Source organism: Cryptotermes secundus, unplaced genomic scaffold (assembly GCF_002891405.2).
Source record: "Cryptotermes secundus unplaced genomic scaffold, Csec_1.0 scaffold303, whole genome shotgun sequence".
NCBI lineage: Eukaryota > Metazoa > Arthropoda > Insecta > Blattodea > Kalotermitidae > Cryptotermes > Cryptotermes secundus.
The window spans coordinates 1633643-1660013 of NW_019726229.1; the positions used below are offsets into that span (position 1 = coordinate 1633643).

A 26371-nucleotide genomic window follows, 5' to 3' on the forward strand; every position below is an offset into this window, starting at 1 on the left:
CCGCGCCATAGCTCAAGCGGTTAGTCGCTGGCTTCCCACCGCGGAGGCCCGGGTTCAATCCCGGATCTGGTCAAGTGGGATTTGTGGTGGACAAAGTGGCGCTGGGGCGAGTTTTCTTCGAGTACTTCGGTTTCCCTTGCCAATCTTCATTCCACCAAATTCTCCATCATCATAATCACCCGGGGCAGGCTACAATAGGCCGTTCAGTGGCCGCCGTGCCGAGTTGACCCAGTTGGACTCCACACCCAAATAAGCGAATTAAAAAAGAAAACTAGCTATCTAAACATGTAACTTGCTGTATAAATATGAGGCTATGTAGATAATTTGTACGCTGGTTTGTACAAGACCATCATCGATTATGTGACAGTTATTCAGGCTGACGAGAAACGCCTGGTTATAAGAATCACGATGGCTCACCATTATCAGATAATCCTTCCGTGAACAATATACTGACAAGCTACACCCCTAATATTTACATCTAGTGATTAGTATCTAAAAATAAAGAAGGAAAAAAGGGAAAATTTGTCCCTGCGCTTAATTAATAAAGCACCAAGCCGTAAAGATACAGATGGAGTGGAGGTACAGCTCCACTATTCTTAACCTTGGCACTAGACGGTGGTGAGTGGTCAGCTTCACGCTCTGGTCGCTTTAACTGCTTTTAAAGAACACACGGTACCCAGTGACGGTCTGAACGCTGTGCAGTAGAGACATTAGCTTTCTAGTGCAGGAAATCTAACTCCGTAGCACGTCACTATACAGACTCAGCTATGCCCGCTCTTTAAATACTGAAATATATGTAAGTTGATTTATTTACATCTATCAAAACTTCCAAAACATTTATCAATCGGGACACCATTGCGTCTGTGCTGCCTCTTTTTGGGTCCTCAACTGCCGCTTGCCTTGTTATTTGGGTTTTACAGGACTGTAATAACTCAGTGCTCGCCTATCGCAATAGGCGAGGTTCCTGAAGAGAAAATCAGGCACTCTTAAACTTAAAGGGCACATTAAAACAGTCTGAATCGCTGTTTCCTTATTTCGTTTCTGGATAAATCCACGAAAGAGAGTCCTTGTTCAGAAGCTAAGAGTAGCTCAGCTAGTCAAGAAATGTCATCCTCTTTATGTAATTCTAACGGCCAATGCCGTGTTCACAGCCAGTTGAATCCAGTCCACACCCTGCAACCCTATTTCTTTGAAACTCATATCAGCATTATCCACCCACATATCCCTAGGCACCACGAGCTTTAGATCTTTGTTCTGTTGGCACCTCCCTCTTATCCCTATCTGTCTGTCTGTCTATCTATCTATCTATCTATGGCTCTACAGCCCTTTGTTGGACCTTGGCCGCTTTTTCAATTTCTTAATATTTTTACACAGCCGGTAGTACTCCTTGGATGGGGGATCAGCCCGTCGCAAGGCCGCTACCTCAACACAGGACAGCAAATATACATGCCTCAAGTGGGACTTCAACCCACGATCCCAGTGTATGAGCGGGAGAAGACAGTTCAGGCCTTAAGACCTCTCGGCCACTCTGATCACCGCCCGTTTGTCCCTGATTGCTACGTATCCTAACCATTATTTGTGTGGATGATTGTGTTTCAGAGGGTGAGAGGCTTGCGAAACCCATGACGTAACGCGAAAATTTACGAGCAGGTGAACCCAATGTTTCTTGTCATAAACCACAACGCCCATCCGGATACGCATTGGGAGTGGCGTTGAAGATCTTGGCATTCTCAGCCTCGGCACCGGAGAGAGATGATCTGTTAGGGCCCCCATACACATACAGTTTGGCCTCCAGTTCGGCCTGCACAGTTGAAGACTGAAAGACAAAACTGACGTGTGTGGTGCGGCCCGCTGGCCAATCGTTTGGACTATTGGCCTGTGGGAAACCCGTCAGTCCGTCAGTTCTGCCTGCAGGACCGTAGCACGTGACGTGTGTGACTCAACATTATAGGCTGGAAGACCGTGATTGTGGCATGAAGCCTGCCGCTTTATCTGCGCGTGTATGGGGAGGAAAGGGAAGGGGTAAACTGTCACAGTTTTGCCTGTAAGGTCGATCGGAAGGCCAAACTGTGTGTGCATGGGGGGCCTTAAGCAACGCCGACAGCGCTGCATTATCCCATGAGAGAGTTAAACCCCTTCAGAGAACCGAAGCCAACTATGCCGAACACAGGACAGTCCTTGTAACGACTGAGTCATTCCGCTTGATTACGTGAATCTTCGACTGAGAGGCGGCCTAACTGACGTTGCTTTCAGCTGTCAGAGAACACAAATAAAAGCAGCGGCTCCGGAAATTAGTACAAAAGGCGCTCGTTCGAGCTCGTAGACCTGCTCAGGACAAACCTTACGACTTATAAGAGCACGCGAAGTATGTTATCGCGCAGTTCCTGTAACCTTGAAGTTTAAACTCCACTTGTTATTAATTCCGGACGATAAGCTTAGTATGAAGTCAACTGATTGTGTAGAAGCTTTCGTTGCATAATGTTCACGCGAGGAGCACGTGCCACAAACAGAGAAATAGAAATCAAGGGGAAGTATTCAGATACTGCTTGATATGTGGATATCAGGCTGTGCTGTTGGTCATGGTAATGTTTGCAAATGGCGTTATCAGAACTACCGGAGGAGAAAGAAAAGGAAAGTAAAGAATGAAAAATTGTAGTAGAAAAGGAAAACAAAAGAAAGAAGCAAAGAAATTGAAAGGGAAGAAAGGAAATTAAGATATAATGAATGAACGAAAGAGGAGGAAAAAGGAAAAATATAGGAATTAAATAAATAAAGAAGGGAAGAAAGGGAGTATAAAGACAGAAAGGGGAAAGAAATAAGCCAAATAAAAACAACAAACGTAAATAAAGAGACAAGCTGCGAATATATAGAAGGGAGAAAGAAAGAAAAAAGAAAGAAAGAAAGAGCAGGAAAAATTGAACAAAAGAAAGTAAGCATAAAAACACGGAAAGGGGAAAGAAGGAAAGACAAGATAAAGTAATACAAAAGAGAAAGAAAGAAAGAAGCAGAAACAAAAAGAAAGAAACAGTACTTGTGCGTGCACATCACTTCCAATGCAGGTTATACAGCCTTCACCCGTCGCCCTTGACCTGACGCGCGATACGAACTTTGCATGTTGTGTCACAGTTGCCTTTCAGTGGCATTTGTAGTAGTTTGAGACATCATATTTACCCTAAACCCTTTGAAGAATGAAGTTCATACGAATTGTACATGGGATTCAATTCTTATCTCGGAGAAAACACTCCATCTCCACTATAAAAACAATTCGAGCAATGTCATGTAATGAAATCCTCCCTGTTTATTCTAAGGTCACACAAATCACAATGCACTCTATGGGTAAATGTATACTTCTACTGTTAAAGCGAGCAGTATTATTTCTACTGCCGTGCTTTAAAGGGGGCACGCTGTAGCGTAGTTGGTGGAGGCACAATGCTACAAGCCGGAAGGTCGCAGTATTGAATCCCGATGAGGTGGATTTCTTTTCAATTTACCTAATCCTTCCAGCCGCACTATGGCCCTGAGGTCGACTCAGTCTCTAACAGAAATGAGTACCGCGAATCTTTGGGGGGGGGGGGGGGGAAGGGGGNTAAAGGGTGGCCGGCGCGTAAGGCTGACAACCTCACCGCCATTTGCGAGCAGATTGTCTAGAGAAACTGTGGGAGCCTCGACGTCTCACAATCCTATGGGCCTCCACTGCCTGTTAAAGGGATAACTTTACTTACTATATTTTACTTACCATGCTTTAAAGAGTTGAAACGTTGATACAAACTTTCCGACTGCATGTCCCATGTCTAATCCTTCGCAGATACTCACTGCCAGTAATGTGGAACGCGATCCGGGCAGCATTAGTGTTTGTACCTCGCCCAATAAAACAAGAATTAAGAGACAGGTTAACGACTAATTAATGGGCAGAGTTCATTTTGAGAGTCTACCAGTTGTTCACCTGGTCAAAAACCTTTGCCTTTCATGAGACCCTGAACCATATGAATCCAGTCCAAACCTCACATATTCTATTTCTTTAAATTCATTTTAATATTATCCCCTGACCTGCCCTTGTATTTCCCATGTGGTCCACTTCTCTTCAGGTCCGACTACTCTTGCGCCTGTGTATAGGTTGGCCCGTGGAGCACTGGCTTTGGCGTCTGACTCTGCTCTAACCGATGGCGGGGAGGGAGAGTAGTGCAGCAGGAGGAAATTGTGTCGCGGGGTACACAGCCTCTAAGCTCTCCTTTCCTTCCTTCCATTAACAGACATTGGAGGGTAGCTTTCCAGTTCTACGGGAGCCAATTTGTTCCATTAGTTTTTCAGACGCCGGTTGGTGACAGGTTGATGGGATTCCTAACTGCCTGTCTGATGCTTTCCTGTTTTGCAGCCCACTTTATTTTAGGATTGACAGATTTTCATTACAGTATCACCATGTCTACTTACATAACGATTTTCCAGTTAATTGACACAATTTCGTGACACATAACACAATCACGCATTCGAGGTCACACTCCGGAGCAATGTTCCTTTCCCTACTCACAAATAGCAACGTGGCGACTGTCCTAACTTCCGAGGTGAGAGCAATACCAGCGCCATTTAATGTAGTGTGTTGAAATTCTAATAATACATTAAAAACAGACCTTCGAAAATTTATTAAATAATTTTCTTTTTGCGTAATGTAAAACAAAATTATATTTGTATTTCTCTTTCTGTTTGACGGCTACACCTGAACAAGCCTGAAGCTTCACATGTACAGTTTATATGTGACAGTAGCCGCGGGGTCTAAGGCCTTAGGGGGCCCATACACGTACGAGTCTGGCTCTTGAGTTCGGCTCGGCGAGGAGCCGGGCTCGGATTAATTTCCCCGCACCCGTATGAGAGTGGCGACCCACATACGGACGAGTTTGGCTCGTTGGTACCCGAGGCGAGTCGAACTCGCGAGCCAGATTCGTACGTGTATGGGCCCCCTAAGGGATGAACTGTCTTCACCTGCTCAATCACTGGGATCGTAGGTTTGAAACACACTTGAAGCATGGATGTCTCTGTGCGTTTATTCTGTGTTTGTGCTGCCTTGTGTGCAGGTAGCGGCCTTGCAGGGGGTTGACCTCACGGTCAATGAGTATTACCGTGAGATTAAGAAACTGCAAAAGCGGCCAAGGTCGAACAGAAGGCTGTGTGTGCATATTTTTCTGTGTCTGTGTACACGCAAAGGCCTTATGACGAGCTGATAAACCGCCGATGGAGTCCTACCGAAAGTCTTAAGATCTACTAAACCGAAGTGAAACGGAGCGTTCCATGGATGTAGGTCAAGGCCGAAATTGGGGCTGTAGCGCCATAGGACTGTATAACATATACTAAATTCTAATCAATTGTAAAGCAATTTCCCTTAAACTTTTAGTCTGTGAAGATGGTTTCAAGGGCCGAAACACTGAAGACCATATAAACACCTAAATTACTTACATAACACTCTTAACACTAGATGGCTTGTCATTCCAAAATTAATGATTAAGTGCGAAAACGTCTCGTGTTAAAATAACGAGAATACTCGTACTTATATTTGCTCGCGATTTGTATCGTAAATACTGAAAATGAAACTGCATTGAGAGTGAAATAGAGCAAGCAGGGTACACAGACCGAGTTGAAAGGGAAGGCAGAAAGTGACGAACACGAGAGCCATGGGATTAAAGTGAAGCAGGCCTGTGGTTTACCTGTGTGACCGACACGCTTTGCAATTCGCTCAGGACAGCCTGCTTCCCACTTCACCAAGGAAATGTGGTAATCAAAGTGACGCTGGGCAGAATAATGTTAAAAGCTTCTAGAGCCACTTGGTAGCTAATCCAAAATTCCTTAGTTAAGAAAATAAAATGTTAACGTCACAATACATAACATGTGAAATTATACGTATGTGTGTGAAAGAATTTTACCTAACCTAATGGACTTGCTGCTTATTCAAGAAATCTCGGAAGTCTGATAGAAATAGGCGCTTTAAGTCAATTGATGACAATTTAAAGTTTCGAAAATACATCACATGTTTTGTCAAAGATATTAAATATCTCTTAAGCATGATGGTGATCACACTCATCTGGTCGAACATTACGAAACTGTTGATAGAATTTGCTAAACATTTTCAATCAGTATGCTATAACTTTTTTAATTCGAACCCGGGCCGCCGCGATGGGAAGCCAGCGACTAACCGCTTGAACTATGGCGCGTCCCATTATTTTAATTTACTTTTATCCTTGCCATGAAGTATGCATCTTTTTTTTTCCCCTTGGCACTACAGCCCCAGTGGGCCTAGGCCTACCTCCATGAACTTCCCCGTTCACTTCGGTTTTTCTAGATCTTACACATTCGGTAGGACTCCTTGGGCGGGTGATCAGCTCGTCGCAAGGCCTCTACCTGTACACAAACACAGAAAAACGCACACACACAAACTAAACATCCATGCCCTAAGTGGCATTCGAACCCACCTTCCCGGTTTCCAAGCGAGCGAAGACAGTACATGCCTTAGACCGCTCGACTACCGTGACCAGCGAAGTACGCATCTACCATCAGGAATAGGGTAATTTGTCATGTTATTATCCTCTTAGCGTCAAGCTGACGCTATTTATTCTGATCTTAGCAATGTTTTGTACCTTGCCCTCGTGGCTTGCTTTTTCATAAGCCTGCTGAATCTTGTCTTGATGGGGGTTCTGTAAACTGGTTTCGCAGGTTTATAGCCGATGGACAATAACAGATCCGCGACTCTGAAATATTTTCATCGCTTTTTATAAGCTCCCCGGTGTTCCTCGTAGATTTTATCTGGGGACCCGGCTTTGGAATGTATTTGTTAATGACTTGCGTGATTTAATTAACTATTCTAATCACTTTTAATTCAAACCAAAACCTACTTTACCGAAGGAATGCAATCTACTGCTATCTGACAGTGATTCTATACGAAGCGATAGTTGGTTAGTTAGTAAGCCCAGATTTATATATCCAAAATTCAGTGGTTTTAGTCCGCAAGCAAACTATACCGACCGAGCGACCGCCGCTTGTCGATGAAGTTAGTGCCAACTTTAGCTAATTGAGTGTGTCGCGTGGTCAGTGCAACGAATCCCCACAACCATTAATTTCAGTTTCCTAGACCGGAGCCGCTATTTCCTTGAAATAGCTCTTCAGTTATCCTCACAAGGCTGAGTGGACCCCATTCAAGACCCACTACTTCTCAGGAAATCTGGTAGCGCCGGGAATTGAACCCGGACCTTTGGATCTGTAACCAGGAAATCTGCTCTCAAAAAAATCTAGCAAAACTGACCAGAAGCAGAAAATATGTCAATATTGCATAATCAGTACTGGATATACAGGCCTTAGAGGATTTATGGGCTATAAACGTAATTTACAGATATCAACTATGTATTTCTTCAATGTATGAAGTTACTGAGCTCAGTTCTCACCGTAAAATTTTAAATCTCTTCCCTCTACAGCCTCCGTATATTGTCACGTGATAGAGTGACCACAGAAGGCGTTTGGACTGGCGACTCGATTTATTGATCACGTATGCTCTCACGGCTCATGACTACATTGTACAGATCACTGACTCACACAGACTAGTGTCCTAAATCTATTACAGTCTCCACTAGCCATTTCCTGGTAACGGCTTTTAACAGTGGAGACTCTTCAGCTTCCGCGCTCATTTCGTTGCACGCTGGCTAGTACTCCATGACTCAACTCATTGCTTCAACTGACTAATTCTCAGGCTGGCGGCCATCTCACACCAAACTCCTAGTCTTCTCTTTACAGACTTACAACTGACTACAGCTCGGCTACTGTCCTCGTTATAATAACCCCTTGGCATGAACTGAGTAGAAAACACAGTTTCCAACAGCGCGTAGCATCGTCGCCGTGGGAACCTGTTTGTTTCGCAGTCACTACACAGTAACGGGTCTACACGCTACAATATTATACACTATTCTACTGAGATCTAAGCTTGAATATGCCTCTGTAGTACCGATGCCAACAAACTACAGTTTCAGTCGGTCCCTTCGCCTCATCCATACAGTCTCAAGCAGATATAATTGCACACTCTATATAAGAGGAGGTATTTCATGGAGTCACTGTTTCTTGTTTCAGTGTACTTTCGTCGCGAATTCTGTCTTTTGGGAACTGGCGGTCTTCGAGTTCCTGCTCGGTATATCAGGCGATTTTCTGTGTCAAATGTGAGCCGCACTTCCTCCTCTTCGAAGACAACCATGCTCTGCTACCAATTATTGAGCCGCTTCGAAGACAACCGGAGCTCACAATCGACTGTTTGTCTCGTGGTGTTCCAATGCCTCCCCAAAGTGGAAGGGGATCTCAAGGGAGGAACCGAGAGGGTTAGCTGGCATAGGCGTTGGGCAGTACAAGTATTTCAGCAGAGTACAAGAAATCATAACAATCCAGCTGGCTTTTCAATAATATAAAAATATATTGCAACAAAAGAGTAGAAATGTAAATCATACAAATATGACAAGGAAAATGTTACAGCTTCGCCTGAAGGGCTGGTAAAAAAATCAAATAAACATCAGTCAAGAATAACTCAGAATTTGCCCGCAGTCAAAGTAACGGTTGCGACCCTTTTAAGTTCACTGACCTGGGCTGATCAATAGCCTTGAAAGTACATGGTTAAAACTGTCGCAAATAGCCTGGTTGCCAAGATGAAACTCGATCATAATGTTCTGACTACACCGATTACAAAATAATACATAAAACAGAGCTGAAAAGAAACAAACATTCAATCCCAACAAAATGCCCCTGCCGCATTGCGGCACTCATTGACCAATCACAAATCACGTTACTCCTGGCACTGTCACAAATACAGGGCAGTTGTATAAAATGTCGCCCAACTTCTTCAGTAAGTACTTACTTGATAAAATATATATTACAAGCCAGGGAAAATAATAAACAAATAAATAAATACACAAACTCCCGAGCCAGCCAGCCCCACGCCGGCTCGACTGGGCCTTCTCTCTCTTCCTGTAGTAGTTAATGCGCCGAGACAGAATTTCTAAGCATAATGCGTAATCAAAGAAACCAAACTGAATTTCGAACTCCCAAAACCGACCTTCTCGGTCGAAGACGAAGAGGAAAAAGCAACAGACATACTTGTCTGTAAACGTAGCTCGTGTCGGGACAAGAGGGAAAGGGAAACACGTGACCTCTAGGTTACGCAAGGAACTTGATGGGAAAGGGATCGGCTCCGCGTCGCAGCGTACGTAGTTGCCAGAGAGAGAGAGACGGTAAATCCATAGATCCTACACCGAAAGAACCGTGACACGGTTCAAATGTTTGATTTTCAAGTGAAAAATTGTCGTTCTGCTACTTATGATTACCTGCTTTCTGTTTTGTAGGTTTTTTGACGTATTTGGAACCAAGACTATTTTCATTAGTCTTATAATTTAATTTCCTTAACTATTAAAATATTACATGTGTTCAAATTGCGTATATGAATATACGCGACTATATTTTTCTCACCTCACACTGGGAGGCATAATTACACTGATGGAATTATTATTATTGCCTACATGACATATGTTGTCTTTGTTTTGTTCTTTGGTGTTTGTTTTGGTTATTCTGCTAGTGTTTACATCCTTATGGACTTTTGGCTGGTTGAGAAAGTATGCAAACAAGTAAACAATTGCATCATCATCATCATCATCATCATCATCATCATCATCATGGACTACATTTACACCATGACTTCAGATCAGTTCTTCAGTTGGATGTATTTCTGCACATAGTTCTGCGATAGTACTGGCAGTTTATCAAAGATTTAATTCGCTTGATATGCTTTTCAGTCTTTCATTGAGTTATCATTTAACGCATTGCCTTTTTTTTGGGCCTATACAATTTATTTTCGCCTGGAATATGCTAACTTATTTTCGTGTTAGTGACAGTTCTTATTTTATTGTATTTTACTGCATTAGTATAATTTTAGTTTTTATACCTTGTTTGTTAATGCTTGCCTGCAATTAGCTTTCTTTGCTGTTGTCGAGCTCTTAGAAATGAATCACATTTGTTATTATTAATCATTGTTATTATGATAATAACTTATGTGTAATAAATCAAAATAGATAATGGGACAAATTTACACTGACATGAAATGTAACATAATAAAAATCCATTGTATTCTTCCTCAACTGCGTATTTATGCAGTGTGGACCGAGCCCTGGCTTATTTAAATGTGTGAAACATCTTTATCAATATCATCATCATCAGTTCTCACAGTTTTCTTTATCCATTTCAAGTCATTTCTAGTTGTTAATTGCTAATTGTTTCCATTTCTTCTCCCCTTTTGCCTTTTCCCCCTAAATTTGTTTCCATTTCTTCTCCCCTTTTGCCTTTCCCCCTTAAATTTGTTTCCATTTCTTCTCCCTTTTTACCTTTCCCCCCCAAATTTGTTTCCATTTCTTCTCCCCTTTTGCCTTTCCCCTCCAAAATAGTTTCCATTTCTTCTCCCTTTTTACCTTTCCCCCCCAAATTTGTTTCCATTTCTTCTCCCCTTTTGCCTTTCCCCTCCAAAATAGTTTCCATTTCTTCTCCCTTTTCGCCTTCCCCCCCAAATTTGTTTTCATTTCTTCTCCTCCTCTGCCGTTTCCCCCTAAATTTGTTTCCATTTCTTCTCCCCTTTTGCCTTTTCCCCCTAAATTTGTTTCTATTTCTTCTCCCCTTTTGCCTTTTCCCCCTAAATTTGTTTCCATTTCTTCTCCCCTTTTGCCTTTTCCCCTTAAATTTGTTTCCATTTCTTCTCCCTTTTTACCTTTCCCCCCCAAATTTGTTTCCATTTCTTCTCCCCTTTTGCCTTTCCCCTCCAAAATAGTTTCCATTTCTTCTCCCTTTTCGCCTTCCCCCCCAAATTTGTTTTCATTTCTTCTCCTCCTCTGCCGTTTCCCCCTAAATTTGTTTCCATTTCTTCTCCCCTTTTGCCTTTTCCCCCTAAATTTGTTTCTATTTCTTCTCCCCTTTTGCCTTTTCCCCCTAAATTTGTTTCCATTTCTTCTCCCCTTTTGCCTTTTCCCCTTAAATTTGTTTCCATTTCTTCTCCCTTTTTACCTTTCCCCCCCAAATTTGTTTCCATTTCTTCTCCCCTTTTGCCTTTCCCCTCCAAAATAGTTTCCATTTCTTCTCCCTTTTCGCCTTCCCCCCCAAATTTGTTTTCATTTCTTCTCCTCCTCTGCCGTTTCCCCCTAAATTTGTTTCCATTTCTTCTCCCCTTTTGCCTTTTCCCCCTAAATTTGTTTCTATTTCTTCTCCCCTTTTGCCTTTTCCCCCTAAATTTGTTTCCATTTCTTCTCCCCTTTTGCCTTTCCCCCTTAAATTTGTTTCCATTTCTTCTCCCTTTTTACCTTTCCCCCCAAATTTGTTTCCATTTCTTCTCCCCTTTTGCCTTTCCCCTCCAAATTTGTTTCAATTTCTTCTCCCCTTTCGCCTTCCCCCCCAAATTTGTTTTCATTTCTTCTCCCCTTTTGACTTTTCCTCCTAAATTTGTTTTCATTTTCTGTTTTATCTGTGTTACTTGCAAGGGCCTGTGATTGGTTTCATTGCAGTTTTCAAACACTTTAATTTATTAACAGAACAGAATCATTGTAGTAAAAGTACGCCTTCACTCTGTACAAATAAATGTACATAAATATGAAATAAGTTATTCCGAATTGGAAATTAATTATGAATGACTCACATAGGAAGACTATACAAGACCCCGTGCTCTCCTCTGGGTAAGAATGTATAACGCTATGATTTCTTAATTTTTTTTTAAGTTCGCTTTATTTAGTTTGTTTCTTGTGGGTTATCTGACGACGCTTTCGGTATCGAGACCACAGCGTCACGGGGTATTTACTTAGTTGTCAACATGTCATAATAATAATACATTAATAACGCTATTATTAAAATGCTGTAAAAATATATAGCTACATATTTTATAGGTGTCGTCAATAAAAATGCTTGCATAGTGCTTTATGGCGGCACGCGATGCCCATATTCAAAATCTTTGCAGACGCAAGTTGTTCTGTGCTGCCAGTAGATATTTATTTGAGTCAAATATAGGGCAGTGTGCGTTTAACGTATAAGGAATATTATATATAATCTGACGTTTTTCTAGGATGTTTCAATTAGTTAACTGTTTTGACGCAAGTAAGGAGGTTGGTCTAGAAGTAAACACAGAGGAAACTATATGCTACTGTCTCGTCACCAAAATGCAGGGCAAAATCATGATATAAAGATAAGAAATAGATGTTTTAAAATCTGGCACAGTTCAGATATTTGGGAACTGCGATAACAGATCAAAACCTGATTCAGGAGGAAATTAAGAGGAGACTGAACTCGGGTAATGCTTGCTACCATTCAGTCCAGAACCTTTTGTCTTCTCTTCTGCTGTCCAAAAACATAAAAATTAGAATATACAAAACTATAATTTTGCCTGTGGTTCTGTATGGGTGTGAAACTTGGTCTCTGACATTAAGGGAGGGACATAGACTGAAGGTGTTCGAGAAGAATATTTGGATGGAAGAGAGATGAAGTGACGGGAGGTTGGAGAAAACTACATAATGAGGAGCTTCATAACTTGTACTCTTCTCCAAGTATAATTATAATGACCAAATCAAGGAAAATGAGGTGGAGAGGACATGTAGCACGAATGGGGGAGAAGAGGCATGCATATAGGGTATTCTGGGAAAGCCAGATGGAAAGAGACCACTGGGAAGACCAAGGCATAGGTGGGTGGATAATATTAAAATGGATCTTACAGGGATGGGATGGATTGGATTGATCTGGCTCAGGAGAGGGACCAGTGAAGGGCTCTTGTGAACACGGTAATGAGCCTCCGGGTTCTATAAAATGCTGGGAAATTCTTGAGTAGCTGCAGAATTGGCGGCTACTCAAGAAGGGCTCAGCTCCATGAGTAAGTAAGTAAGTAAGTAAGGTTTGGAGGGCATCTATTTCTGATGTGTCCATGAAATTTCTGTTTTCGTGTCCCATATCCTTTGGGCAATCGGAACAGCGACTGGCTACGGGCTGGATTGCCGAGGGGTCGGAGTTCGAGTCCCAGTAATTACAAAAATTTCTCCTCTCCAGACGATTCTGGGGCCAGACTAGCTTCATATTCAATGGTCACCGGGGCCTAATTCCCCGAGGGTAAAGCGACCGGGACGTGAAGCTGGACACTAACATCTCACTACTGCCGAAGTCAAGAATACGTGGATTTATACAGCCACTAATCCATGTCTTCATGCGGCAGTGCTTAATTAGTTAAGCACAGGGACAACTTTACCCTCTTCCTGTTGTATATACGTGTTTTTATGTATTGTTAATATCAAGCGTCATATGGTCTGTCTGACTTACATATTTAAGCGAACAGTGATGGTAGCTTACTCTTCACTACCGCTCTCTGTTCTCAGATACAGCTACATTTGCTACGTCTGACGGCGTACGGAAATGGCGTTTAGGGGACTCTCAGTGAGTTCTTGGCGTGATGGAGTGAAAGCTTTTCATTACTGTAGAAAGCCTGAGGGAACTGAGGAAGAAAACAAAATTTTACCGTTCCCCTGATCGAACTATCGGAATTCAGTAAAGTCTGTCTTCGAATTTAAGAAAAAAAAAGTGGTAGCTAAAATATCTATCCTTGTTACACGCCCATGCGCCGATGTAATCTTAAGTTTATTTTCATCACAAGCGTAAAAAACATTTAGACCACCTCATGCTCCAGAAGTCTTCTGAGACTTACTCTTTCGCTCACGAAAACAAAAATATACCAGATATTTTCGACATGGAGATCGATTTTCGGTTACATCCACTATGTAGTGAGTACTAGAACTAAGAAGGCCACAGCGTGAAACAGGTCACTCACTTGCGTCTAAAGCCTAGGTCGTTACATGTGGGGCTCTACTTAAAACACGCCATACCCATTCATGAAATGATTCTTAGGCAACAAAGGAACGTACCTTAGTATTGATGGTTTACTGATGTTATCTCATATATTTCACAACATAGGAGCATCTTACGCTTCACAACATGTTGGTGTGTAAACTGCCATATAAAAATAACTCCGTGATTTTAGTCCGCAAGAGAACTATACCGACCGAGTGACCGCCGATTGTCGGCGAAGTTTAGTGCCAACTTTTGCGGACAGATGGTGTCGCGTGGTCAGTGCAACGAATCCCCACGGCCATTAATTTCGGTTTTCTACTTTTCTATACCGGAGCCGCTATTTACTTGAAATAGCTCCTGAATTATCATCACGAGGCTTAGTGGATCCCGTTCCAGACCCACTACTACTCAGAAAAAATCTGGTAGCCCGGGAATCGAACCCGGACTTCTGGATCTGTAGTCAGGAACTCTGACCACTAGACCACAGAGCCATATTCTGTTGCAAAATACATTGAGAACTACAGTTGAAAATGGGCATCTGCTGCAATCCTGCAATTAGAGGATCAACAAACAATGAAGATAGTTTCATATTGCTGTGTTCTGGATTGTGACATTATTAAGACTACTAGGTGGTTATCAGCGTTTCGCAGGAAGATACTGCCTCCATTTTCATAAGCTGAAGAGGGGGCCATGTTCCTCCGAACAATTGGTATCCATCTGTAAAAGCCCGGTTTCATAAAGCATAAAGAAAGCTGTCCCTGCAACAGGCCGTGAAGGCCCATAGGGTTCTGAGACGTCGAGGCTCCCAAATTTTGTCTAGACAAACGACTCACAGATGACGGTGAAATTATCAGCCTTACGCTCCGGCCGCTCCTGACCCCCCCCCCCCGGCACAGTGNTGTTAGAGACTGAGTTTACCCCAGGGCCAAAGTGCCTTTGGAAAGATTAGGCCAATTAAAAAAAAACACTTCATCGGAACTCGAACTCGCGACCTTCCTGCTTGTAGCATAGTGCCTCAACCAACTACGCTACCTCGTGCCTCCATCATAAAGCATAAGACTACAATAAGTATCTTTGCAGCACTGAAAACCTCAATACTTATGTGGATATTTCAAACGGACTAAAATGTTATCGATATTTTTTATTTTCCTTATGCGTACTATTGTTTCAGCCCACATCATCCTCTATGATTTAGTGACCACGATAAGACCTTGAGCTGGGCACGAACTACAGAACATCTCCATGTGCAACTTCATCCATCCCGTTTTCTTCCCTCGCCCTTAGGTCCAAACGATCTCCTAAGAACCCTCTTCTCAAACACAAAACTTACGTTACACATATTTCGAAAGCAAGAATAAAATGTTTACTCTGGAAATATTTTCAGTTAAGGTCAGATGAAGTTTATTTTTCTAATAACTCACAGCATGAAAAATTCTAAGGTAATTGTAAAGAAAAGAACACGACGCATGTAGAGAACACGCATTCTAAAACCGTCTTCAAAAAGAGAGAATTATGTCATAAGAGCCATTACCCATTGAATTCAAGGCCGGATAATGAAACACACTAAAATATGATTTGTAAAGGAAGCATCTCTATTACGTGTCTCATCGTACAACATTAACAGATTTCTCTCTTTTTTTCCTCCTCTGGCGCTACAGCCCCAATTTGGGCCTTGGTCTACCTCAATGAAAGTCTCCGTTTCACTTCGGTTTACTAGATCTTAAGACATTCGGTAGGACTCCTTGGGCGGGTGGTCAGCTCGTCGCAGGGCCTCTGCTTACACACAGACACAGAAAAACTCACACACACAAACTAAACATCCATGCCCTAAGTGGGATCCGAACCCACGATCCCGGATTCCGACCGAGGGAAAACAGTACATGCCTTAGACTGCTCAGCAACTGTCTCAGATTTCTCTTATATTTCTAGTATTTCTTATTACTCCATTAAAAATTATGACTGAGAATGAAACTTGTTATCATAATTATATGTTTCATATTTGTGAGTGAAGTTAATGGATGTAGCCAAAATATTCAGTTTGTAATATTACAATGAAAATGAAAGTGTGGATTCATAAATTATTTCAGAAACATATTTACAAACAAGTGTTTTAGGTACATATAGGCCACATGACAATTATCAGACAACTGAATACAAAAGCTGATGACTCTTTGTTACATCCGTACCAAATTGCTAAATTACCACGTTAAATGAAAACTATTATTACGTGAAATTATAACGCAGTTTAATTACAGGTAATATCTGACTTGGTGGTCTATGTACACAAAATAAAATTTGAGGGCACAAAAAGGCATTCAACAGTGCCACAATTTCAGTGTTGGCTCAGTGGCGAGTCAGAGTGGAGAGATAATTAAATGTACGAAATGGAAACAAAGCCAACCTTCCATGGTGATCATGATCACACAGGCCAGCACTAAAATACTTGGCACTGGCAGAGAGAGCCAATCTTCCATGGTGATCATGATCACACAGGCCAGCACTAAAATACTTGGCACTAGGAGAGAGAGCCAACCTTCCACGGTGATCATGATCATACAGGCCAGCACTAAAATACTTGGCACTGGGAGAGTGAGCCAATCTTCCACGGTGATCATGATCACACAGGCCAGCACTAAAATTCTTGGCACTGGCAGAGAGAGCCAACCTTCCATGGTGATCATGATCACACAGGCCAGCACTAAAATACTTGGCACTGGCAGAGAGAGCCAACCTTCCATGGTGATCATGATCACACAGGCCAGCACTAAAATACTTGGCACTGGCAGAGAGAGGAGAATATTCCCAAATGATTAGTACGAGTATTATGAATAAATGTGAAAGAATTGCGATTGTTATTACGTTGTGGCATATTTGTTCAAAGCAAGAATCGTAGAGTCAGAGAAACAGCTAATGTTAGTTTAAGGCTGTGTAACACGCAAAAATGGAGTTACTTTTGAAAGCAGTGTTTTCTATGCGGTCCGCGCCAATAGTACGTCATGCGACCATAGAACTGTTCGAAGCTGTGTTTTCTATGCGATCCGGGCCAAGGCTATATAAGGAGTCATGCTATACGAGCGATACGTACATGTAACATGACTCCTCATGTAAACCCAGTGCCTGTGTGTATAATCGCCCCCCCCCCTGTTTCTGGGGGATATAAATACGGGAACCTGCTCCTGCAAGCTGGTGGAACATCATATATGAGACAGTAAAATACTGTCATAAATCCCGCGGGACTTGGACCTAAGAATGTCTTGAGAATGTTACGAAACTACTATAATCGCAACTGTTCAGGGGTCTCAAGGGGCTTGTCGCCACGACAAACTGATTGGCGGCAATCCGCCAGTCGTGAAGTAACTCTGACTCTGTGAGTTAGTACGCAGACTTAAGGAAGAACAGGATGACGCCAGAGGTCAGAGTATGAGGTTGCCGTGAGATAGTAACCATCTTGTAAGGAAGTGAGACCGGAAGCAGAGGAACAACCGCAGTTGGAAGCCGCTACCAAGCTACGTGACTGAGAATATTAATCTTTGTGTGATGATACGTGAAGTGTAGTCAGGAGCTGTAACAGTGTCCCATAAAGCCAATTATCAATTCAAATCGGTCCGTAACCACTCCATCGCATAACAATATCACCATTTGTCGTTTAACTCAATGAAACTCGTTAGCATGGACACAATGTGGTGTTGGGAACTGAATAAATTAGATAGAGACAGCATGTGCACAAAAATCATCCAGTCTTAGATTTACGTGATTACTTGAACAAAATGAATGATTTAACTTTAATGTTACTGCAGTGGGAGAAATGATAAATGTCATTGGTTTTATACTGGAAGAGTGGAACATTTGGAACTGTGATTTCGCAGCAAATTTTGAGTAGATTATGGGCTATGTTTCATTCATTTAAATTTACTGACGACCCTTTCAGATCTAGTAGATGCCACTTAAAAACATACCGAAACTACAAAATCCAAGTCATGTACGTGTATATACAGTGTATTTACCGCTGTTATTTCCCTCGAATTCAGCCAGAACACGTCTCATATGTACAACCAGTTCTCATGGTTCTGCCGTGTTAAACACATCTTATCACGTTCTTATTTAGTTTTTTCTGTCTGTTCATCATTAACCGAAGTGGTCGCTCGATCTAAAGCATGAAATGCCTTCACCCGGTCAAACACGTGGATAAGGGGGTTCGAATCCCACTTGAAACATGGATATCAGTCACCATTTATTCTGTGTTTGTGTTGTCCTGTGTAAGTAACAGCCTTGCGCCAGTGTTGTTCGAGGACTCCTACCAACTGTCTGTAAGAGCCATAGTTCCAGATCAATTCCGATGGGAAACAACTCAGAGAGCCTGACACGAAAATTAGTAGAAGTTTATCTCTCCAGGAAATAAACAGGATATATTTACATCACTGTATTTCATTTAACACAAAAACTTCCTTTTCTTCAGACGTCATCATCTCTCTTAATTCCATACTAGAAACATTAACTTGTTTTATGTTGTCATATGTAATTTTGGGGGAATAAATGTTGCGTTTATTTTTGAGGAACAGAATTTCGCAAGACCTTACATTACAAGGAAATTACTTCCAGTTTTTAAAATATGGACTGATACTTCTGTGAAGCAGGGCGAAGGAGAGGCACAGGATTTTCTTCTCGGAAGTATGTACAGGACTACTTGTACCAACCAAGCCTTCTGTTTAACGGATACAGGACTACCCGGGGTTGCTGCAGCTGGAGCTTCAAGTTAATCGCGTATATAACTTCATCTCCACTGATACCGCGATTACGAACTTAGATATGAAGTTCTCACTAAGGTAAAATTAAGGGTACTTTCGTCTGTGTTGTGACTTACATATGAAGTTCTCACTAATGTGAAAATTAAGGGTACTTTCGTCTGGGTTGTGACTTACATATATACTTTCGTCTGGAGTGACACTGTATAGTTTGGTAGATAGGTACCATATTAAGAGCCGTAAACCTAAAAGTTCTGTCGTTACAATCTAAAGACAATTACTCACGCACCACATCCTCACAGGTGGTGAAAACTGCTACACGTGAAGGAAACATTACACTCACTTGTTCTCTGTATCGACCGGTAATAAATCCATTGCTCTTTTGTTTAGTAATCTCTCTGCCTTCCAGCAGATTGCCAGGTCAGCTTAACTAGCAAAATACGATGCTAGACTGCTCTACAAATCTTGTAACAATCAAGCGACGCGAACAGTTGCACATAGATGCACATAAGTACAGCAACATATTCTGGAGTGTTTGCGATCGCTAGGCCGCAGGTGTTCGGGATATTTTGAGGTTTCCATGATTCTTCTCAGTACATCCAAGTAAATATCGGAGCAGCGCTTCAAATTTGGCCGCTACCGCTTCCTTTGACATCCTTTCAAATTTATTATTCACAAATAATATTGTCACGTGACAAATAACTTTACGTGCGTTTCGGATTTAGCGAATCTTTATTGGACACTCACATTTACACACCTTACAAGTATTATCCTTGCAGTGTCACTTGACTTCTGGCCCGATACTCCAATGCGACGTCTCAACTATCCTTGGCCGTGGTTGGATCTCAACTGTCCCAGGCGGTGGCTATCCCAAGATTGTCTCATTCTCGTCTGTGTCAAAGTCAAAGTCACATTGCGACTGACGGTCAGTTAGTCAGTAAGTCTTGATATTTATTACTGCTTGACCGTTACGGTCTTGTTTACTGGGGCGCCCTCTCTGACGAGAGGACGGGTCTGTCTTTTATATATGCTGCTGGCCCTTGCCAGCGCGGTCTTCCTCGGGTCTGAGTCCCTTGGGACTCTCGACCATATTTTACTGTCTCAGTTTTTGAGACTTCCCTTTTCGTCGCCTCCTACGACTCGCAGGGTCACGGTGGAGGTATTCGATCCCGCCTCCACACGGGTTTCTCGTCTGTGTCGTCTCTGGCTCTGCTTATATAGGGGTTATGCGGACCGGATGCCAGACACCATTTCTCACGGTTCCGTTTCTACTATTTCTACAGTCCGCAACGAGTCTTCGGTTGTTCGTCTCCGGGGAGATTCGTTCATCGTTTCGGCATTGTCTACAGAACGGCTCGCTGTTATTGCGCTACCATGGAAGTACCTACTCCAAACACGTTACAATATTATCATTCGATAGCATATAATCTGATCTACTGGAAGATCAGTTAAACTAAGGACAAACAAAAATAAATCTCTTGAGAGCTCAATATCGAAATCTGTAAAGAAATTCTTACATCTGTACAAAGTCTTATTGCGTAATGCTGCAGAGTCTGTGATGATAAAGACAGACAAGTGTATTGATTAGTCTATTTACTCGTACTCTCATGCAACTGAGTGAGAAGTCCGGATAAATGCTTGGGTTGTTCCAGACGATCAGCGTGCCTTCCTCTCTAGGCTTTTCTTTCAATCACGCGAGATCGCACGTCGAATCACGTAACAGAGAACTGCACACGGAGTCAGCCCAGCTTGCTCTGCATCGAAAAATATCTTCCGGTATCAGAACTGAAGTTTCAGAAAGAACAGTGTTTGGCACGAAATGTGACGGCTCAGCCTATAGCAAGATATTCCGCCCATTCTAATATTATACTGCTTTTTCCCTCCGTCTTCTAAGTAGTCCGTCTTGTATACTTTACTTACCACCCGTCTGCATAATGAAATTTTAGAGAATTTAATATTTACTGCACATCAACATATAGTGTAGTACAGCAGTAAGGCTGTAGAGTAATAATGTAGAGTTTATGGCCGTTGCTATGCAACGACCGCGAGATGGACGGATATACCAGGTCCTTTTCTGGACAACGGCTGGGTAACATATTCCCGCAAAACAAACAACGGAATAATGTCCTTTGTTAGGCAGCAGATTCTTGATATTGCAACAGTTGGACAATAACAATGGAAGAGCTGTTTTCTACACGGTCCGTGCAGAGATGTTATAAGCAACTGACAGGGTTAGAGCTTAGACCCCCCCCCCTTTTTGGAGGCGGGGTCGAATACCTTCATCGTGATCCTGTGAGTCGTAGGATGCGACTGAAAGTCTCAAATCTTAGGCAGTAAAATACGGTCGCAAGCCCCGAGGGACCCTGACACGAGAAGGAATGCACTGGCGAAGGTCAGCAGCATATACAGAAGACAGACCCGTCCTCTCGTCAGAGGGCGCCCCACGAAAACAATATCGTAACTGTCAAAGAGAAATAAATATCTGGTCATGAACCCCAGATGGGGCTCGACACCAAGACTTACTAACTGATCGTCAGTTGCAATGTGACTCTGACTTTGGACTTGACTTCGAGCTTAGTTCAGTTCTGTAAATGAGTTTGTGAAGTGAGGACTTAAGCCGGAAGCAGAGGAATAATCATTACTGGAGTCGCCACCAAGAATAGTCTCGTATTAGACTGAGAATACAAGACTGCGTGCTCTAGTGAAGTGTAAATTTGTAGCTACAATCTGTAAGCGGTCAATCAATCTACTTACCAATCCAAACCCCGTCTATAGTCACACATACATGACAAGATATAGGAGTCAACTTCTTTTAATTTTGTTTATTCTGTCTGACCACTCTCATAGCTCTATCAGTCTCTCTGTAGGCAAATGTCGACTTTTTATCTTGAGACAGAATCAATTGTCTCATTCGACAGTCTTCTCTACTTCGATTCGTGATAGCCTATCACATTTGACGTCATATAATTTCTATAGTTGAAACAGAATCGTCAAATTACACAAAATTAATAAATATGAAACTCTTTTTTAATGCAGACAGTAAAATGGCTGCTGCCACAGTTCTGTTCTGAGAATATTAAGTAAACAGATCCTTTGACCTGTTATAAGGATTTTCGTTGAGAAGTGTGACGTCACGCATCCACGCCATTTTAACTCACTTTCTTTCCTTCACGCGTCTGTACGTGTACTGGGATCGCGCTGCTCGAAGAGAGGAACAGCGTCAGTCGTGTAGTTTAGAAGGTAAAGTTGTCCATATGCTAAATTAATTAAACACTATGCCATGAACACGTATGGGAAAGTGGAGGTATAGATCTACCATTCTTCACCTCGGCACTAGATGCAAGCTTCACAAACCGGCCGCTTTGAACCTGGTGAAAGAGATCCCGGTGCCTATACCATAGGAGGCCGGAAGGGACTCAGAGCCGGTCTGTACGCTGGTAATCGAGCCAGTTGTTACATCGACTGAACTATCCTGACTCAGTCGTGGAATGTTACTGGTTGAACATATTTACGCTGTCAAGCCACTGGTCGAAGGACGTTGTAATGCTAGTGCAACTATTTGTATACATTCCTGGGGACCGCAACCCGATATCCATGAGTACAACAGAGCCTGCTTTTCTAATTAAGCAGAGAAGTGCTGCTGAAATATTTGTAACCACACGTACTTACTCTCTGATCAACACTTTAACTACACTGGAGGTGTGAAAACTTTCTCAATTAGGAACAGAAATTTGCTACAGCATTCTTTCTGTTCTACAGGGACCAGTGAAATAGCAGTTGGTTTTATGCGGTCATGCATTTCATTTACCTCTCATTTTAGAGGAGAAATAACAGTCTAGAAGTCCATTTATTATTAACACAATCATTCATGCAGCAATAAAACATAACAGACTGCATAATTATCCGGACAAAATACTCATTACCTTCCACAATGAACTGTTGGGCTAAAATCATAAAACAGGTTGAACTGCTGTCGAGGTCATCTTTCTCAATATATTATGCATACCAGCACAGTATATAGCCAGTATAGCTGAGAAAAGTCGCTAAACAAGCCACGGTCTACTAATTAGACGTATACATACTTACTTACTTTTGGAGTTGAGCCCTTCTTGAGAAGCCAATCTGCAGCTACTCAAGAATTTCCCAGAATTTTTATGGAACCCGAAATTTCATTACCGTGTTAATAAGAGCCATCCACTGGTCTCTATTCTGAGCCAGATCAATCCAATCCAGATCATCCCATCCTATCTCTCTAAGATCCGTTTTAATATGGTCCATTAATCTACGCCTTGGTCTTCACAGTGATCTCTTTCCTTGTAGCTTTCCCACAAATGTTATAACTGCATTCCTCTTCTCCCCCATTTGTGCCACATGCCCTGCCCACCACATCCTCCTTGACTTGAGCATTCTAATTATTCTTGGAGAAGAGTACAAGTTAAAAAGCTCCTCATTATGCAGTTTTCTCCAACCTCCTGTCACTTCATCCCTCTTCCGTCCAAATATTCTCAACACCCTATTCTCAAACACCCTCAGTCTGTGTTCCTCCCTTAATGTCACACGCCAAATTTCACACCCATACAGAACCACAGGCAAAATTATAGTTTTTTATATTATAATTTTTATGTTTTTGGACAGCAGACGAGAAGACAAAAGTTTCCGGACTGAATGGTAGCAAGCATTACCCGAGTTCAATCGCCTCTTAATTACCTCCTGAATCGGGTTATTATTTGTTACTGTCGTTCTCAAATATCTGAACTGTCCCACATTTTCAAAACATCTGAATTAGACGTATAGGGAGATTCAAATGGCCGAGGTCTTCACCAACATCAGGATAGCTCTGATGATAATATTACTTCTTACTCACTTTCACTTACGTTCCACAAAATTCCAATCTTTTTAAATTCTAGCCTACTATGAGATTTTAAGGAGAATATTTGTGATTTCCCATCAAATTTGATGGGAAATCACAAATCAGAAATATAAGACAGCACAACGAAGACGCAGAATAGAATACGAGAGAATTCCAGAGAACCAGAGGTGGAAGACACATGACAACAGCGAGGGATTCGTTATTCAGACGAAGTTGAATGTGCGAATTATTATAACCGAGTGTAATTGTGTTAATGACATCAAATAAACAAGTCATCAAATCCAGAATCAACAATTATTAGTCATGGAACCCAGAACATATGACAATACGGTAAAACTGGGAAGCTGTTCCTTTGATTAACTGATTGAGCACCAGGCCACGAAGACGTATGGGGAAATGGAGGTATAGCACCACCAAAAATGACCTGAAAATTTAATGAGGATGGGTTCTCGTTCATCGTGGTTTCAACATATCCTTGTTATTTAAGGCCTTGAGACGAGCTGATCACCCGCCCAAGGAGTCCTACCGAATGTGTAAGATCTAGAAAAACCGAAGTGAACGGAGAAGTTCATGGAGGTAGGCCTAGGACCACTGGGGCTGTAGTGCCAAAAAAACAAAAACAAATAACAGTAAACGTTTTATTGGAAAATATTTACTCAAGAATGTATCCCAAAATTTACAATAAGTATATGAGTAAAGCCTTAAATTTACGGGCTCTCTAATTACGCGGCATTTTTGTGGAATACCACAACTGCGGCACTATATTGCCGACGTAGTTCTTTCAAACCATGGTAAAATACTGGCGGGATTTTCTTCTTTCAATTGCTTTCCATTATGAACATGATAAAGCAATGTACTGGGATTTACATCAAACACACCGTTAGTTGAGTAAATAACGTATTAAAAACCCTTTAAACGGCAGTAATAATAATGAATAAACTTCATAACCACCTGTTCAGGCCGGCTCCTCGCTCGCGAATTTTTATACCCTGAAGATGGAGGCAACACGTTCCTCCGAAACGTCAGTTTACACAATATCTACAGGGCGCCACATCCCATAAGACGGCATTATTCATAGTCATCGCAATGAAAACCTCAAATATTTCAAGCATCAGAGCTGATTTCCTGCAAGAACAAATATATATTCAAATCAAACTAAATGTATGGGTAATAAAAGGTAAAGCTATTTCTGTAACAGGCCGTGGAGGCCCATAAGGGTGTGAGACGTCGAGGTTCCCACTAGATAATCGGTTCACAGGTGGCGGCAAGGTTGTCAGCCTTACGCACCGGCCGCCCTTTGCTCCCAGGAAGATTCATGGTACTCATTTCTGTTAGAGGCTGAATCGACCTAAGGGCCATAGTGCTGCTGGCAGGATATCATTTTAAAAAGTCAAATGACCTCATTGGGGATCAAACCGCGACTTTACAGCTTGTAGCATAGTGCCTCACCCAACTACGCTACCTCGTGCCCCATTATGTTTGTAGTCCATCTAAAAGGCAAATGTGATTGATGGCAGAAACCTGACAGCGACTGAGCAACTGCTATTTCATTAAAGCCAAGTCCTTTCCATCAGCTCCTCAAACCTCAATTCACGAATCACCTGCAATCCCCATGAGGCTTACCTGCCGCAACCCGATCTACACGCCTTAATATACTGTAATACGAGTTGACGAGTCAACATATTTTCGCCGTAACACTGAGACACTTGCTTCATAACGCAGATATACTTTTCCGGCAGCTCTCGGACTAGGTTTCCTCTTGCTGAGCGAAGAGATGATGGCCTCTCTTCCGGTTAAATATAATGTACACGTAGCAGTTTCCGGCAGATATAGAGCTCCAGTCTTCCTATGCATCACTGCGCTCCCCCATTAGAGATTACCTATGACTTCTCATAATATTCTGAACTAGGTCATCTACCTGCTGTCTTTTAGAAATTTTATAAAATTCTTTAAACGAAGTCACATCTTCAGGAGTGACTGTGTTGCGCACCCACTGGGAATGGAGTTCAAGTAAAACTCATGAATCATCAGGTACGGTCAACTGCCCTCTGGTCACCGAGGACAACGCATCAGAACAGCCATAAGGCCCTCCGGTCCTCTTTACGTTCCATATAATACTTTCACTCAACGCCCTTCCTGTGTGTGTTCGCCGTCCTCATGGTACAGATTTGAGGGGGGGGGGGGGGGAAGAAACTGAAGTACTTGGAAAAAACACGCTCAAGTTCCAACTTGTCCACTAGAAATCCAAAGTGATCTATTTGAGACAGAGGCATATTTATTCGAAACAGAATTTACGTGATGTCTGCACTGTCAGCAAGAATAGAGTTGCGGGGATTGTAGTCAGGGCCGCATATATAAGGATTATGTAACCCGCATGAATGCTCACAGTCTCTTTATCAAACTGCTCTTTAAAGAAACAGGATTTTATACTTCCAAGATCGTCTTGGGCCGGTCACGGTAGCCGAGCGGTCTAAGGCATGTACTGTCTTCGCTCGCTTGGAAACCGGGATCGTGGGTTCGAATCCCACTCAGGGCATGGATGTTTAGTTTGTGTGTGTGCGTTTTTCTGTGTTTGTGTACAGGTAGAGGCCTTGCGATGAGCTGATCACCCGCCCAAGGAGTCCTACCGAATGTGTTAAGATCTAGAAAAACCGAAGTGAACGGAGAAGTTCATGGAGGTAGGCCTAGGCCCACTGGGGCTGTAGTGCCAAGGGGGGGGGGAGATCGTCTTGGAGAAGAACCAAACTTTATTTCTCTTATCATCAAACTGGCCTTACCTGCTATCTTGTTACGCCCACCAATTCCAGGGAAGGTATTTTGCAAAGATAGAATCACAAAGTATACTACGGTTTACGTATCAGTTGATTTTTATCAGAGCCGGCTCGTGTGTAATGTG

General features: G+C 42.3%; 1 protein-coding gene across 8 annotated transcripts in view; it reads right to left on the minus strand.

The window, feature by feature from the left end:
- Positions 1-26371, minus strand: part of LOC111864021 (diuretic hormone receptor) — a 529565-nt gene that overhangs the window by 174940 nt on the left and 328254 nt on the right. The window contains exon 1 of one of the 8 annotated variants that reach the window (XM_033751294.1): positions 3737-3787. The exons of the other annotated variants lie outside the window; for them this stretch is intronic. Within the exon in view, the coding sequence (XP_033607185.1) occupies positions 3737-3782 (46 nt within the window). The 5' untranslated portion in view covers positions 3783-3787. Of the gene's footprint in view, positions 1-3736; positions 3788-26371 lie in introns of those variants that run through there. 8 annotated transcript variants of the gene reach the window in all.